Source organism: Panthera pardus, unplaced genomic scaffold (assembly GCF_024362965.1).
Source record: "Panthera pardus isolate Hobbes unplaced genomic scaffold, ASM2436296v1 HiC_scaffold_12, whole genome shotgun sequence".
Lineage (NCBI taxonomy): Eukaryota > Metazoa > Chordata > Mammalia > Carnivora > Felidae > Panthera > Panthera pardus.
In genome coordinates, this window is record NW_026526677.1 from 6,840,667 (window position 1) to 6,855,762 (window position 15,096).

The following is a 15,096-nucleotide window of genomic DNA, read 5'->3' on the forward strand; positions in this document are numbered from 1 at the left end:
GGAACTAAAGTCATATTAAGTGACTTTACCTGTGTCACTACTATTTAACATCTAATGGGAAATTGCTAGAATAATTTACCCTGTTCCTTAGAATAAATCACATTTTTTGAGGCCTCAAATGCCTGAAAATATCTTTATTCCATATATGAGGTTTGTCTAGGTATAGAATTTTCCCTCAGTAGTTTGAAGACATGCCCCTTTGTGTTCTTCCTTCACTCATGGCCATTGAGAGTCCACATCCATTTTCGTGCTTGAGCCATTGCGCATGAGCAGGCGATCTGTATATGTGGTGTTTTCTTCTCCTTGCCTCTGTTATTTCTGCTAATTTACTGGTCAGACGTTTATAGCTTGATTTTCCTTCTATTCTCTAGGAACTCTGATCCCATAGTTGGACAATAAAATAGACATAGTCGGTGTGGGCAGAATTGTAAAGATAAGCTACAGAAGGCTCAGCCCTAGAAGTAGGATCTTTTTGCAAGTGGTGACAGCTAACATTTCCTGAATTCTTCTGATAATCTGAATAATTTCATAGACACCATGCTAAGCACTTTACATGCTCCCTGTCATTTCATCCTTCCAACAACTAACTCTCTGAGACGGGAACTATTACCATGTCAACTCCACTGGGTAGAAACTGCCAGGGCCATGCCCTGAGCCCACAGCTGCACTGGAAACCACCCTGATGAACTACCCCCTCTGTTCCTACGAGACAAGGCCTGCTACTGGGTTTCCCAGCCCGCCAAAGCAGGGTCTGCGATCCTGCCCTGGGGGCGGGGAATGAGGCCGGGCAGCAACCCGGTCCAGCTCTTCAGTGAGGCGTGTTGAACGAGTGCTTCGGTGGCAAGTTTTAAAGAACATAAATGCCAAAAAGCAGTGATGTTTATTTTCTTTCCCAGATCTCTGCCTTCCCAAGATCATCTGCTCCTAGCCTCGTCTGGTGATTCTCTGAGCACCGAGAAGTTGTCGCCTCTCTTAAAGGAGGCCCACACAGGCACGAGGTCAGGACAGCTGTGTGGGGCTCTCCAATTGCACTGCACAATGTATAAATGACGAAGGAAATAATCAGACCTGTTCTTTGGATGGATTACATTTTCTCCTGGGACACCGGATGCATTCCACTGAGGCCGCAGAAAGGAAAAGGATTGAGACGCCACGACAAATGGAGGCCACCTTGTAAGTGCCGATATTTTCAATCATCTAGATAGCTGGAACTTTATAGATGTAATATCCTTTAAAATTAACCAAAATGCACACATTTGAGGGCATCGAGGCTCTCGAGTGATTTTATGTATCCCTATTGTCCTGTTCTTTCTTTGCATATTTGCCAAAGATCCTGTTTCTTGCAACGGGATGTGTTAAAAATGACTTTATGAAAAAAAAAATGACTTTATGGTTTGGCTTGTGTTTAAATGCCCCCCTTTGCCGGTCCCATTAATTCATTCAGCAAACACTGAACACTTACCGTGTGCCAGCTGGGAATGCAACAAATGTGAAGGACCAGGTTCTTGCCCTTGGCCACCTGTCTCTTGTTGACACAGACCTCTCAACACGTAGATGTCCGTGCACCGTGAGGCGGGCGAGGAGGGCTCTATGTACTAAGAGGGGTGTAACTGCAGAAGGGGGAGGGCCTGGCCTTGCGGCTGGTGGCGGGGGGCAATCAGAGAAGCCTTCCTCGTGGAGGTGACCACTTGGGGCTGGACTTAGAAGGGTGAGAAGGGGTCCACGCTGGGTGAGGAGAGGACAAGCAAACATTCTCAGAAAGAAGATTGCTGAGGACAGTGACTGGGGACTGCATGGCTCAGTCAGGAGAGGAGAACAGTCATTTGGTGCAGCCGGAGCAGAGAGAGTATTATAGAGACCGGCACATTCTGGAAAACAGTATGGGAGGTTCCTCAAAAAATCAAAACTAGAACGACCCTACGACCCAGCAATGGCACTGCTAGGTATTTATCCAAGGGCTACAGGTGTGCCGTTTCGAAGGGACACACGCACCCCCATGTTCATAGCAGCGCTATCGACAACGGCCAAAGGATGGAAAGAGCCCAGATGTCCACCGATGGATGAATGGATAAAGAAGATGTGGGATATCTATACAATGGAGTATCACTCGGCAATCAAAAAGAATGATATCTTGCCATTTGCAACTACGTGGATGGAACCGGAGGGTATTATGCTAAGTGAAATTAGTCAGTCAAAGAGAAATATCATATGACTTCACTCATATGAAGACTTTAAGAGACAACAGATGAACATAAGGGAAGGGCAACAAAAATAATATAAAAACAGGGAGGGGGACAAGACAGAAGAGACTCATAAATATGGAGAACAAACTGAGGGTTACTGGAGGGGTTGTGGGAGGGGGGAGGGGCTCAATGGGTCAGGGGCATTAAGGAATCTACTCTTGAAATCACTGTTGCACTATATGCTAACTAACTTGGAGGTAAATTTAAAAAAATAAAATAAAATAAAATGATAGAGACTGGCAGGATGTGAGCTTGGCATAGCCTGGGACAGCCTTGAATGCAGGGTTAAGGAAGTTAGCCTTTGCTCTGTAGGCGACAGGGAGAATGACACCATGAGATCTTTGCTTTACATGGCTTACCAAGCTGAGAGACGTAATCAACAGGGTGCAGCATCAGGGGGGCTCAGAGTGGAGCACTGAGTAGGTGCTCAATAAAGCGGGAGATATGATTATTAGGTCATTAAAATGAACAGTTCAAGGGGCACCTGGAGCGTCTGACTTAGCTCAGGTCATGATCTTCCGGTTCATGGGTTCGAGCCCCACGTCAGGTTCTATTGCTGACAGCTCAGAGCCTAGAGCCTGCTTCGGATTCTGTGTCTCCCTCTCCCTGCCCCTCCCCTGCTCATGCTCTGTCTCTCTCTCTCTCTCAAAAATAAACCTTGGTGTGCCTGGGTGGCTCAGCCGGTTAAGCGTCCAACTTCGCTCAGGTCATGATCTCACAGTTTGTGAGTTCAAGTCCCACGTCAGGCTCTGTGCTGACAGCTCAGAGCCCGGAGCTTGCTTTGGATTCTGTGTCTCCCTCTCTCTCTGCCCCTTCCCCGCTCGTGCTGTCTCTCTCTCTCTCTCTCAAAAATAAGCAAACATTAAAAAAATAATAAAATAAAATAAATACACCTTAAAAAAAAAAAAAAAAAAAAGAACGAACAGTTCAAGGTAGAGAGGTCAAGGCTATGAACTAAAGCAGAGAAAGTGGGGACAAGAACCAGAGGATAGATTGGAGGGGGTTTTAGAAGTCCTGTTGAACAGGATTGCTAATTAATTGTGAATGGATGGTGAGGAGGGAGGCACCGCACTTAGACATAGCAGTAGCTGACGCGTATCATCCGATGCTCACTCTGTAGTTAGGCGCTTTGCCCTAACTCATTTAATTTAATCCCATAATGGCCATAATAGCCCTATTAGAGGGATTGTATTACTATTCGCATTTCATAGGAGAGGAAGTTGGAGCCTGGAGTGTTCCACCAAGGCGACAAGGCAGGTATAGTGTGGTAGTGGTTAGGATTTGAACCCAAGACAATCGGCGCCCTTAGCTACTACACAGCTTCAGCAGCTGACTGAAGTTCGGGACCAACCGATGGGGATGTGAAGTGACCACTTCAGACAGCAATTACGCAAGTGGCAGATTAGGGCCTAGAGCCTGCTGAACCCACCTTCTGCCCCCCCAGAGCTCACAGACAGGCCGCTGGGTACCCCATCAGGCCATAGCCCTGTTGTGTTTGTCTTACAGAATACTTTTAAAAACATTTTTAGAACTGATTGCTAATGTTAAAAAAATCTAGAGAGTCACACTAAAGCCGGCTGGATTATTTTTATTATTATTATTAATTTAAATATTTTATTTTATTTTATTTTATTTATTTTTTAAGTTTTTTTTTTAACATTTATTCATTTTTGAGAGTGAGACAGACAGAGCATGAATGGGGGAGGGGCAGAGAGAGAGGGAGACCCAGAATCCGAAGCAGGCTCCAGGCTCCGAGCTGTCAGCACAGCACCTGACGCGGGGCTTGAACTCACAGACTCCGAGATCATGACCTGAGCTGAAGTCGGACGCTTAACCGACTGAGCCACCCAGGCACCCATTTTATTTATTTTAAAGAGAGAGAGAGAGGGTGCAAGTAGGGGAGAGGGGCAGAGGGAGAGAGAAAGAATCTTAAGCAGGCTCCATGCTCAGCACAGAGTCCGAAGCAGAGCTCAGTCCCACGACCCTGGGATCATGTCCTTGGCCGAAATCGAGAGCCGGCTGCTCAACCGACTGAGCCAGCCAGGGTCCCCAGCCTTGATTATCTTGAAAAGTGAGAAAATCTGGCCATACTGGGCCCATCTAGCAACACTTGCTGCCTATTCTGTGTTTCCTTCAGCTGGGACCTGTGCTCTCCCGTTGGCCAGAGCTCACCGGCCTGGGGTCCCTGCCCACCTCCACGGGTGCCGGAGTTTGCATCCCTCGGCCACAAGCTGGTCCAGTCTGATGCGAGGCTGTTTTTGTGCATTTCATCCTGTGTCAAGCCCAGGCCTCCACTGGCGGTTAAATACTCCTTTCGAACTTCAGGGAATATAAGATAAAAACAAACAACACATTTTGCTTTGTTTTTTCCCTTCATGCTGTGGGAATTGAGAAAAAATAATCACCCATCCACACTTGAATGCCCACAGGAGGAGGGCCACGGACAGGCAGTGTGGGACAAAAGTGAATGGTCACAGTTCCTGAAACCAGCACCAGGTGAAAGGAAATCTCAATCGTGCCGTGGAAAACAGCAGATGTAATGGCAGCTATACAAATCATGCTGTGACCTCTTTCTGTTTAATTTGTTCGGAACTTAATAATTTGCCTGGGTTTTGAACTGGCTTCTTTGGGCATGTTACAAGGAAGCTTTGGAGGAAAATACGTGTGCACGTATGCATGTGTGTGAGGCGTGCGTGGGCCATAGCTTACACTCCGTAGCTTGGGATTCTCTGCAGAAGTTGGATTTGAAAATTTTATTTTAAAATTTTTATGATTTATTCAAGATTTGCAAAGATGTTTCTGTACCACTAAGTTAAAACGTGAGGCACAGGGCAGCAAACATGTTCCCATATTAAATATTTTTTTTTAATTTTTTTTTAACGTTTATTTATTTTTGAGACAGAGAGAGACAGAGCATGAACGGGGGAGGGTCAGAGAGAGAGGGAGACACAGAATCCGAAACGGGCTCCAGGCTCTGAGCAGTCAGCACAGGGCCTGACGCGGGGCTCGAACTCACGGACCGCAAGATCGAACTCGGACGCTTAACCGACTGAGCCACCCAGGTGCCCCCCCATATTAAATATTTTGTTGCCCCAAAGGTGTAACCATTCCCGCAGCAGCGGTCAGCTTGGCTACATCATGGATTTTATGCTTGTGTGGTTGTCTGCAAGTCGTAAGCTGCACTCGGAGACACGGGTTCAAATGAGAAATAGAGCTGACGTCAGAGTTGTAGGAGCTTGACTCCTAATCTGTGTTGTCTGTAGTGACACCTGACAGTTTCCCCTCACGCCACCCGATTCAGGAACTGGAAGAAGGCAGCCGCTGCGGCTGGGCTGGAGTGTCTCAGGCCACCGGGCACCATTCTGGGAGGGCCCCTGCGTCTCAGGGTTCGCTGTCCATCTCAAAAGGGTCATCTGTTCTGTTAGACCACACCACCCCCACTCTCGAGAGGCCAGCCCCGCCAGCTTCCCCCCCCCCCCCCCCCCCCCCCCCCGAGAGCTAGACGTAGTGCGCAGGTTCGCGGTGCAGATCCATCCGGTCCCTGGAGCCGTTCCTACACAGATTACACCGGCTCCTGAGGTCACACTGCTGTGCCTTGGACTCTGACCCCTGCCTAGAACATTCTTCTTCCTCCTCTCCTCCCTCTTCAGAGACTCCCTACGCCTGGGGTGCACACCCAGGGTGGGACCCGGGCGTGTGTTGAGGCCAATTCTTCCGTTTGACCAATTCTTCCATTCTTATCCGCGTCACTCGGAATCCGTTGGTCCTTATTGATATCGTGTCGGTACTAGGTAGTCAGCACCGTGCTGACAGCCAGGGACACAACGGACAGGTGCCCTGCTCCTGGGGACAAGAGGAGCATGCAGGGACTCGCTCGTGAGCAAGGTGGCACTCGTCACAGGACTCGAACAACTGGTGTTTTATCTCAGCCACATTATAATTTCATTTCCGTGGTGAGGCCTAAAAAGCCTAGGCGCCCCAGCAGATCAGCCAGGCGCGTGGTAAAATTCTACTTCTTCCTTCGTTTACCAAATATTTGCTAAACACCCATTACTTGTCAGGCGCTGTGCGGGATGTCAGGATTATAACAGAGGACAGAACTGACACATTTGTCACTTGGAACTTGTGCTGTCACAGAAGGTGACAGAAAAAAAAAAAAAAGCTCAATATGTAACCTGAGCTAAGAATTTTGGAGAAAAACCAAGCAGGGTAAGGGAGAGAGAATGACCTGAGGCAGGAGTGAGGGGCCTGCGCTTTTAGACACAGTATGTAGGAAGGCCTTTCCGATGAGGTGACTCCTGAAGCAGGGCCCAGAAGGAGGGGAGGGAGAAGCAGCTGTTTGGAGGAAGTCCTTCCCCGGGTGAGGGGGGTGGGGGTGCGGGGAGGACTCCCCAGTGGCAAGTGGCCTGGCCTTTTTGAGAAATCAGAAGTCACCAGCTGAACTCCTGCCCCCGCCGTTTCCTCGTCCGCAAGTCCGTGGGCTTGTTGTGAGGAACAGACAAAATCATTTACGGAAATATCTATGTCAACCGTCAGGCACTGTGTAAAAGGTTACTGTCTTTGTGTTGACTTTACCCGGCTTCTGTAGAGTGTCTAAATGGTCAGGATTGTAATTGTTATATTACAGTTCTGCCCTTTCATTTTTTGTATTATCGTGGTGAAATTCATCTAACATGTAATTATCCCTTATAAAGTACGTACTCCAGTGGCATTTAGCCCATTCATTCTGCGTGCACCCACCATCTCTGTCTGCTTTCAGACTTGTTCATCATCCTGCTCTTAAGATTTTCAGATTCGTTTATGCAGCCCCTCTTGAAAAAAGCCTTTCCCCCCATATCTGACTTTGTCCATTCCGGTTCTGGCTGGCCTTCCCCAGTTCCTATGACTCCTCTGTGTGTTTATTCGACAGCTATTTATCGAGCAGCTACTGTGCAACGGGCACCAGGCTAGGTCGGTACTAAGGATATGACGGGGACAAAGGACACACAGGCCTTCACTTAGGGGACTCGTAATCCAGGGGGGATGTAGGCTCTGAACACGTAATTACCAGGAAATTGATTTAAATTGGATAAATGCTGATAAGAAAAAAGTGCTTTGAAAATTGTGTTGAAAACATTTGTGGAGTTATAAAAGCTACTAGAAGTGAGAAGTTTAATAGCTACTAGCTACTAAAGCTCCGGCTAGCATGACCATATTGTTCTTGGTTCAGAGACACTGGAAAGAAAGATCACCTCCGGGAAGTGACCTGGATTGTGTCAGCACAGAGTGGGAAGGCAGGGGCTGAGGTCAGAGCGGTGACGTCTCGTTCATTTCCTCCTGACATCAGTCTGTTGAGACACTCAGCGACAGACAGTGTTACCATTGCTCCCATTTTGTAGACGTGGAAACCGAGGCACAGAAGGTCGTGCCTTGCCTCGTGCCACCTGGTGGGGATTTGATTTCTCTTTAGCCCTCCGTCTGGTAGAGCTGAAAAGCATTTCGTCCAATAGGGGTCAGTGCTGCACCTGACTGGGTTTAAGACCTGCTCTGTCGGTCGGGATCCACCCAGCCCACTTGGTGTGCCCCCAGCCTTCCAGGAGAGGGCACTGCTAGGCTGGCCTTGGAGCCACCTCACCAGAGCTCCTGGGTCCTGCCCTCCAGCGCCCCCGCCCCCAGACTCATGACCCAGCGAGCTCTCAGCTCCCCCAGGCCTTTTCTTGCACACTCATGTGTGCGTCTGTGTTTTCCTAGATGATTGTTTCTTAATCACGCTACGGAATAACAAATCAGGGCTAGTGACCCGAGTTACCTCGAGTGACGAGCCGGGGAACACCAAAACGTAGGTACAGCCCCCTGGGCGGGGAGCCACAAAAACTGCTGGCGTGGTCCTCGTAGCCACGTGGTCCAGCAGAGCCACGGCAGTGCCCACACTGCACGTCCGTCATGTAGGCGCAATCGTCGGGTTTCTTTAGGCAAGGTGACCTGGCAGCGCTTCCACCCCACCCACAGCTAGTTTCGCTTTCCTAATGTTGTTAAAAAGTGCCTCCTAACCGAAGTAGGGTGGTTGAACCCGTTCCAACATTTTACTTAATTTTCGAATGTGACCACTTGTTGGAGATCTCTTCCTTCTAGTGGGTCTCTTCCCTTTCTTCTCGGGAAGACGCCCGCGACTGTCCTCTTTGGCATTTGTCCAAAGTCCAGTTTCTAGCAGCTTTGGGGCTGTGGTTTAATTTTAACCATAAGAGCTTCTTTTAGAATAATTACTTTTTAATCTGGAAAGAGCCAGTTTGTTACAGAACAATAACACCTCCTTCCTGGAACCAGTAGACAGAGTTACGTTCATTTACTGCTGATGTGTCTTTTTTTTTTTTTTTAATTTTTTAAACATTTATTCATTTTTGAGAGACAGAGCGCAAGTCGGGGTGGGGCAGAGAGAGAGGGAGACACGGAATCTGAAGCAGGCTCTAGCCTCTGAGCTGTCAGCACAGAGCCTGACACGGGGCTTGAACTCACGAACCATGAGATCATGACCCGAGCCGAAGTCAGATGCTTACTCGGCTGAGCCACCCAGGCACCCCTGATACATTTCTTTTTAAAAGGGGAGACTGATTTGAAAAGGGGGAAATGAAAACTGTGGATAGGGCAGTTTGCAGGACTGTTTGAATGTCTGCTCTAATCAAGGCTGTAAACACCGGGTGTCTTGACAGTGAGCTTGGGAGAGCACCCAGGGACCAAATGATTTAGAGGCCCCTGAGCAGGCCCTGGAACGAATGCAGCAGAAAACGGCTTTTTAGAGCTGTCCTGTGGGCAGCCTTGTGGCGTTCGGTTTTCTGGGACAATCTCCGTTTCTGAGACCGAAGATACACTGGCCGTTCGCCAGGTCATGCATCAGATGGCCACCAATTCTTGGTTCTGAAATGTGGTCACCAGAGAGGCCTGTGAGCCGTGACAGGCGTTATCTCCTTAGCAATGACCTTACCCAGGCAGTGAAGCAGAGCTGGGATCCCCAGGGCACCGGCGAGGGTACTTCCAATTCCTCTTTCGCCTATGATGCAGGTCCTTTGGTAATAATGACTCGTATCTGTAGGACGTTAAAGATTTTGATGCAGAAAGACAGAAACTGGTAATCAACCCTTTTGCGGTTTAGGTGGCAAACCTCTTTCTTTGGAAATTCAAAAAAAAAAAAAAAAGCCCACAAAGATGAAAAGAATATAGAATATGCAACGGAGACCAGTTCTAGAAAAAATTATTTATGCCATTCTGAGCTAAGGCAAACAAATTTGGGAAGACTTCCTCGTTTTACAGAAAGAGTTTTTCACTTCACCAGAGATTCACACTCGGATTTATTTAAATATGAAGCTCTTCTAGAGCATTTGAGTAGGAGGGAGGACAGACACACTGGAGGCTAACTTTCAAAAGCTGTTACCAGCGGGAGATGAGTCTTCAATGAAAAAGTGTCTGATTGCCCAGTGAGTCAGTAAGGGCTGAGGCTTCCATTTAGAAAAATCTGACCTTGCACAGACTCTTTCAAGGGCAGGAGCGGAAAGCCAGGAACGGCCGAGCTGGCCTGATTGGTCCCACAGCAGCTCCTGAAGGCAGAGGCTGTGGCTTTCATAACTCCTCACCGCTGGGGCCCCTGGTTCAGAACACTCAGTGAATCTCCGACCAACACATTTATTGGTTAGATTTGACGCTTGTAAGGAGAAAGATCTTGCGATCTGATCCAGCACAGAATCAGAGCCTGGTGCTTCCCCCTTCTCTTGCCTCTGCATGAGTCCTGAAGAAGAAGAGGAAAAGTGCAAGTTTCATGTGCCCAGAGGAAAAAATTCATACAGAGATGAATTGGGGGGAAAAAAAAAGGAAAAGAAATAAAGCCGAGCTAATCTGGGAGTTTGATCACTACTGAGAAGGAGTTTTTGTTTCTTCATTCAGTTTCTAGCACGGCCTCCAGCTCAGACCTGTGCAGCCAAGTCTCACGAAGCTCCTTCCCTGCTCGGGCCTTCTCCCTGCCCCCTGGGCTCAGTTACTCATTTGGACCTGGGCTGCTACACCCCGAGGCACCCCTCTTTCCTGAATCCTCCCCACGCACCTACCAAAGGCAGAGGGGCTAGGGTGGCACTCTCAGGGAGGTGCTAGGCTTCCCGAATGGTGCCATCACCCCCTAGGAAGGCCTTCTACTTGGTGATGCCCTGGAGGAGCCCTGGGAGGTAACCGGTTGGGCACTGATTCAGTTGGAAGAGAGCTCAGAGGAAGATGCTTAACTGGAGGAAATAGGGGCGCCTGGGTGGCTCAGTCGGTTGAGCGTCCGACTTCAACTCAGGTCACGATCTCGCGGTCCGTGGGTTCGAGCCCCGCATCGGGCTCTGGGCTGATGGCTCGGAGCCTGGAGCCTGCTTCGGATTCTGTGTCTCCCTCTCTCTCTGCCCTCCCCCGTTCATACTCTGTCTCAAAAATAAATAAATGTTAAAAAAAAAAATAACTGGAGGAAATAAGTCAGCCCAGGGAAGGATGGGTCTGTGTCTCCAACGGGTTTGGGGGTAGGAGGGTAGAATCAGGAACTTTTGCACCAAGAATTCCTAGAATGTTATGATGATTTTTCTAAGATTCTCTTATCTTTTTATTATTTATTTATTATTATTTTTTAAATGTTTATTATTTTTTGAGAGAGACAGAGACAGAGGTTGAGCAGGGGAGGGGCAGAGAGAGAGGAAGATACAGAATCCGAAGCAGGCTCCAGGCTCTGAGCAGTCAGCACAGAGCCCGACGCGAGGCTCAAACTCACGGACCATGAGATCATGACCTGACCCGAAGTCAGACACCCAACCGACTGAGCCACCCAGGCGCCCCAGTTATTATTTATTTTTGAGAGAGAGAGCGCAAGTGAGGGAGGGGCAGAGAGAGAGAGGGGACAGAGGATCTGAAGCAGGCTCTGTGCTGATAGCAGAGAGCCTGATGTGGCACTCGAACTCATGAACCGTGAGATCCTGACCTGAGCTGAAGTCGGGCAGTTAACCAACTGAGCCACCCAAGCACCCCCAAGATTCCCTTATCTTAAGGTTTGTACTCCTTCAGCCAGCACACACGGGATTGGGACTTTCCTTTTGTCTTGATTATAGCCTCAGAATCACAGGAAAATCCATGAGAATGATAGAGCCTGAAAAACGAAAACTCTCACAGAGAAGGCTCAGCGTATTGAGGTAGATGTCAGAAGTCATGAGATATGTTATTGGTCAGTGAGAAATTTCCCCTAAATAATCTTTCAGAGAAAGGAATGGAGGGGCGCCTGGGTGGCTAGTTGGTTAAGCATCTGACCCCTGATGCTGGCTCAGGTCATGATCTCATCGTTCATGAGATCGAGCCCCACGCTGGCACTGACAGCATGGGGCCTGCTTGGGATTCTCTCTCTCCCTCTGTCTCTGCCCCTTCCCTTCTCTGGCATGCTCTCTCTCTCTCTCTCTCTCTCTCTCTTTCTTTCTCTCTCTCTCTGTGTCTCTCAAAATAAATAAACATTTAAAAAAAAGGAATGGAGTCAAGGGCTTAAGTTGGAATATATGTGGTTGACCTAGTTATAAGGTTGGCTGTCTGTTTAATTAATAGATACTTCCATGGTGTGGGACAGCAAGGTCACACGTAGCCCTGGATAGTCACAATGCTGTCCTGGGGCTCTGGAAAAAATGGTGACAAAGGATTCAGCTTCAGGCTTATTCGATCTTAGTCTCCAGGCTGGCATGGATCAGAAGTAGCATAAAATATTGAAGTGGCATCCCAAATATTAGTTCTAAAGAACAAACTGAATGGAGAGGGAGAGCATCTTAGATCCAGCCAGGGCAGCCAAGCCCCTGGCGAGTGACGTCACTCACGTGTGCCTCGAGGGAGCACCTGCGGCGGTTTGGGATTTGTAGTCCGCTGTGGGACCACAGTGCTGACAGGGTTCTTCCCCGAGTTAGACTTACCCTGTCGGCAAGACACGGTTTTTATGACTTGTTCGCCACGTCGTGGCACATTAGGCACAATCTCTTTTAAGTTCAATTAAATTAATGTTTAGAAATACTGTGGATCGAAAGGGCTAGAAAGCACTCTAGCAAGCAGTATTACTGGAATTAAAATGCTTTGAGTTGCAGCCTTAGAGAACCTTACGAATTTGTAGGAGTTAACTGGGATGGGTTCCAGCTCTCGCAAGACACATCTAAGTTCCTGAGGGATATGAGCAGCGTGTAGTGTGCTAAACTGAGGTGACCTTGCCATCCCACACCATGGAAGTATCTATTAATTTCAGGAGGTATTTCAGGTGGCTGGGGGCAGAACAAGGAGGGACAGCAGGAGATAAGCAACGTCATAAAGCATCTTTAAGCGCCAGACGTTATCTCCCTCTATGAAACACTGGGCACTGAATTGTTTGGGTCGGTTGCCTGTTTGGGTAGAAAGGTAAACTGAGGCAGGCGTCCCCGGAGCCGACTCGGGAGGAAATGTTCAGGGACAAACACCCTGTAGCTACCTCTTTGATGTCAAAGGTGAAGTAGGTGAACCCCAGACCTCACTATAAGATATGAAGAGTCACTCCAAATTAATAAGCTCGTTAAACTCGTATTTTTGACTGTCTACACATCGGCTTTAGAGAAAACACATAGAACGCTTCCAGCCACACCTTCTCAAACCACTTAGCTGACAGTTTTTTCTGCTAATTACTCTGGTGAGCGTCTCTGTCATTTACAAAGTTTGAGGCAGGCAGGGTGGTGGTGGGGGGGGATGTTTGTCCCTTGGTTCCCTTTTTAGCACCTAGGGATCAAATTCTGCCATCTCTTGAAATCAGTCTGAGCTGTTAGATTACCAGAGGCCACCAGAGTAGAGGACCCGAACCACACACAAACACACACACGCACACGATCACCCGTCTGATTTGCTGTGGCCGCAGGGCCAGGGTCTGTGTTTTTAGGTTTCTATGCGCTTCTTCATTGTCTTTAAATTTTTTTTAATGTTTATTTATTTTTGAGAGACAGAGAGGGAGGCAGAGCATGAGCAAGGGAGGGGCAGAGAGAGAGGGAGACAGAATCCTAAGCAGGCTCCAGGCTCCGAGCTGTCAGCACAGAGCCCGACGCGGAGCTCGAACTCATGACCTGTGAGATCGTGACCTGAGCTGAAGTCGGACGCTTCACTGACTGAGCCACCCAGGTGCCCCCTTCATTGTATTTTTGGGTGAATATCGGCTCATTCACCTAAAGGCTCCTGCTCCACGTTCACTTTGTTTTGATGAAATGAGACGGCTTCTGCCCTTTTCCTTGTTTCTTTCCTTCCTTGGACGTTAGTAAGATCAATGGGATAAAGCTCATAAAGTATGCTGAATTACTTCAAGAGGAGTACAGGCCGACTCACTTCACATACCCCACAGTCCAGGGCTTCTGTCATCTGCTTCCCTGGGGATGCTGCCCGAGAGGAAGCAGCTGGGGCTATGGACACAGTGCCACATGGTACTCTTGGTTGGAGCCGCTCACTCCTGACCTTAGCCTCAACACTCTTATCTCCAGAAATAGGATAAATGGCAGTTCAGCCACTGGTGACTCCTCATCATGGGGGCCTTCGGTCACCTCCAGCATGACTTACCAGACTAGATAGTCAGTTCCAGCCCCGGAATGTTCCAGGAACCATTCGAAGGTAGACTCAAAGGGGAACAAGGTGGAACGTAGGAACCTAGGAGGTACTCTCACCAGCTGTTCTCAAAGACGAGGCCGCAGGGAGATGGCGAGCCCCGCTCCTTTGTGTGTCGAGATGTCTGAACTCAGCTGGCAGGGCGCAGTGAAGCCCCCCGCTTCCCGAGAGTTCTTGCTCAGGACAGCCGGGTGACCAGGGCTCAGGGAATGTCACAGTAGCTGCAAGCCCCGTCACCCAGATGTCGTTGAACTTCTTAGGCTGTCAATGCTGTGACCTGCTGTAGATCGTGTGGTCGAAGCGCGGACGTGGCTTGGGCAGGCGGCCCCTTCCAGACTCCTCGTTGGGTAGTGGCTTTTCACTAAACCTGTGCTATTTAGGGACTCTCAGGCCTCCCCTTTATTTTTTTTTTTTTAATTTTTTTTAATGTTTTTTATTTATTTTTGAGACAGAGAGAGACAGAGCATGAACGGGGGAGGGGCAGAGAGAGAGGGAGACACAGAATCGGAAGCAGGCTCCAGGCTGTGAGCCATCAGCCCAGAGCCTGACGCGGGGCTAGAACTCGTGGACCGTGAGATCGTGACCTGAGCCGAAGTCGGACGCTTAACCGACTGAGCCACCCAGGCGCCCCTCAGGCCTCCCCTTTACCCTGAACCACCTTCCCTCATGAGTGGTAAAGGAGTTCGATTTCTTAGGTCCGTGTGCCCCAGAGGAGGGAGAGCCGCTATACTCCTAAGAGTTATTCACCCACAGGAGAGCCTCAAGGACGAAAGAATCTTCTAGAGACAAGGCACGTTGGGGGTTGGAGGTTTGCAGAAGGAGACTCCGGAGTGGGCCCCGAGTCCAGCGGGAGCTCATTAAATCCTTGTTGAGAGGAGCCTGGCAGTGGTTGAATGAGGAAAGAGAAACAGCAGAGGCTAAAAGGGATTGAGACCAGTGGCCCTGGAACACAGCAAGAGGAGACGTTTAATTATGCTAATTAACTAAGCTAACTAAAAGGGAATATGGCATTCATTTGGTTGCCGAAAGCTATTATGAGAAGAAAAAAAAAATGTCAAATCCTGCATCGGGGATGGACGAAGGCTTGGTAGCCAAGGTCTTGGAAAGGACAGAGACAGCCAGCCTTGCAGCTATAAATGAGTCATTTCTGTGTTTCTGTCACCAAAATTTGCCCCTCGATGTCAAGTGACTCTTAGTGTTTGCACGTGAACGTTTATGCTATTAGATGGTC

The 15,096-nt window shown here is 48.7% G+C and overlaps 1 protein-coding gene across 9 annotated transcripts in view; it reads left to right on the plus strand.

The window, feature by feature from the left end:
* Window positions 1–15,096, plus strand: part of LOC109246757 (uncharacterized) — a 33,411-nt gene that overhangs the window by 7,166 nt on the left and 11,149 nt on the right. For 8 of the 9 annotated variants that reach the window (XR_008421089.1, XR_008421088.1, XR_008421091.1 and 5 more), the window contains one exon: window positions 897–1,173. Coding sequence is in view for 4 of the 9 variants with exons in the window: in XM_053899443.1 (XP_053755418.1) it covers window positions 1,047–1,173 (127 nt within the window). In the remaining 5 variants the exon portion in view is untranslated. Of the gene's footprint in view, window positions 1–896; window positions 1,174–15,096 lie in introns of those variants that run through there. The other variant, XM_053899446.1, reaches the window with a different exon arrangement.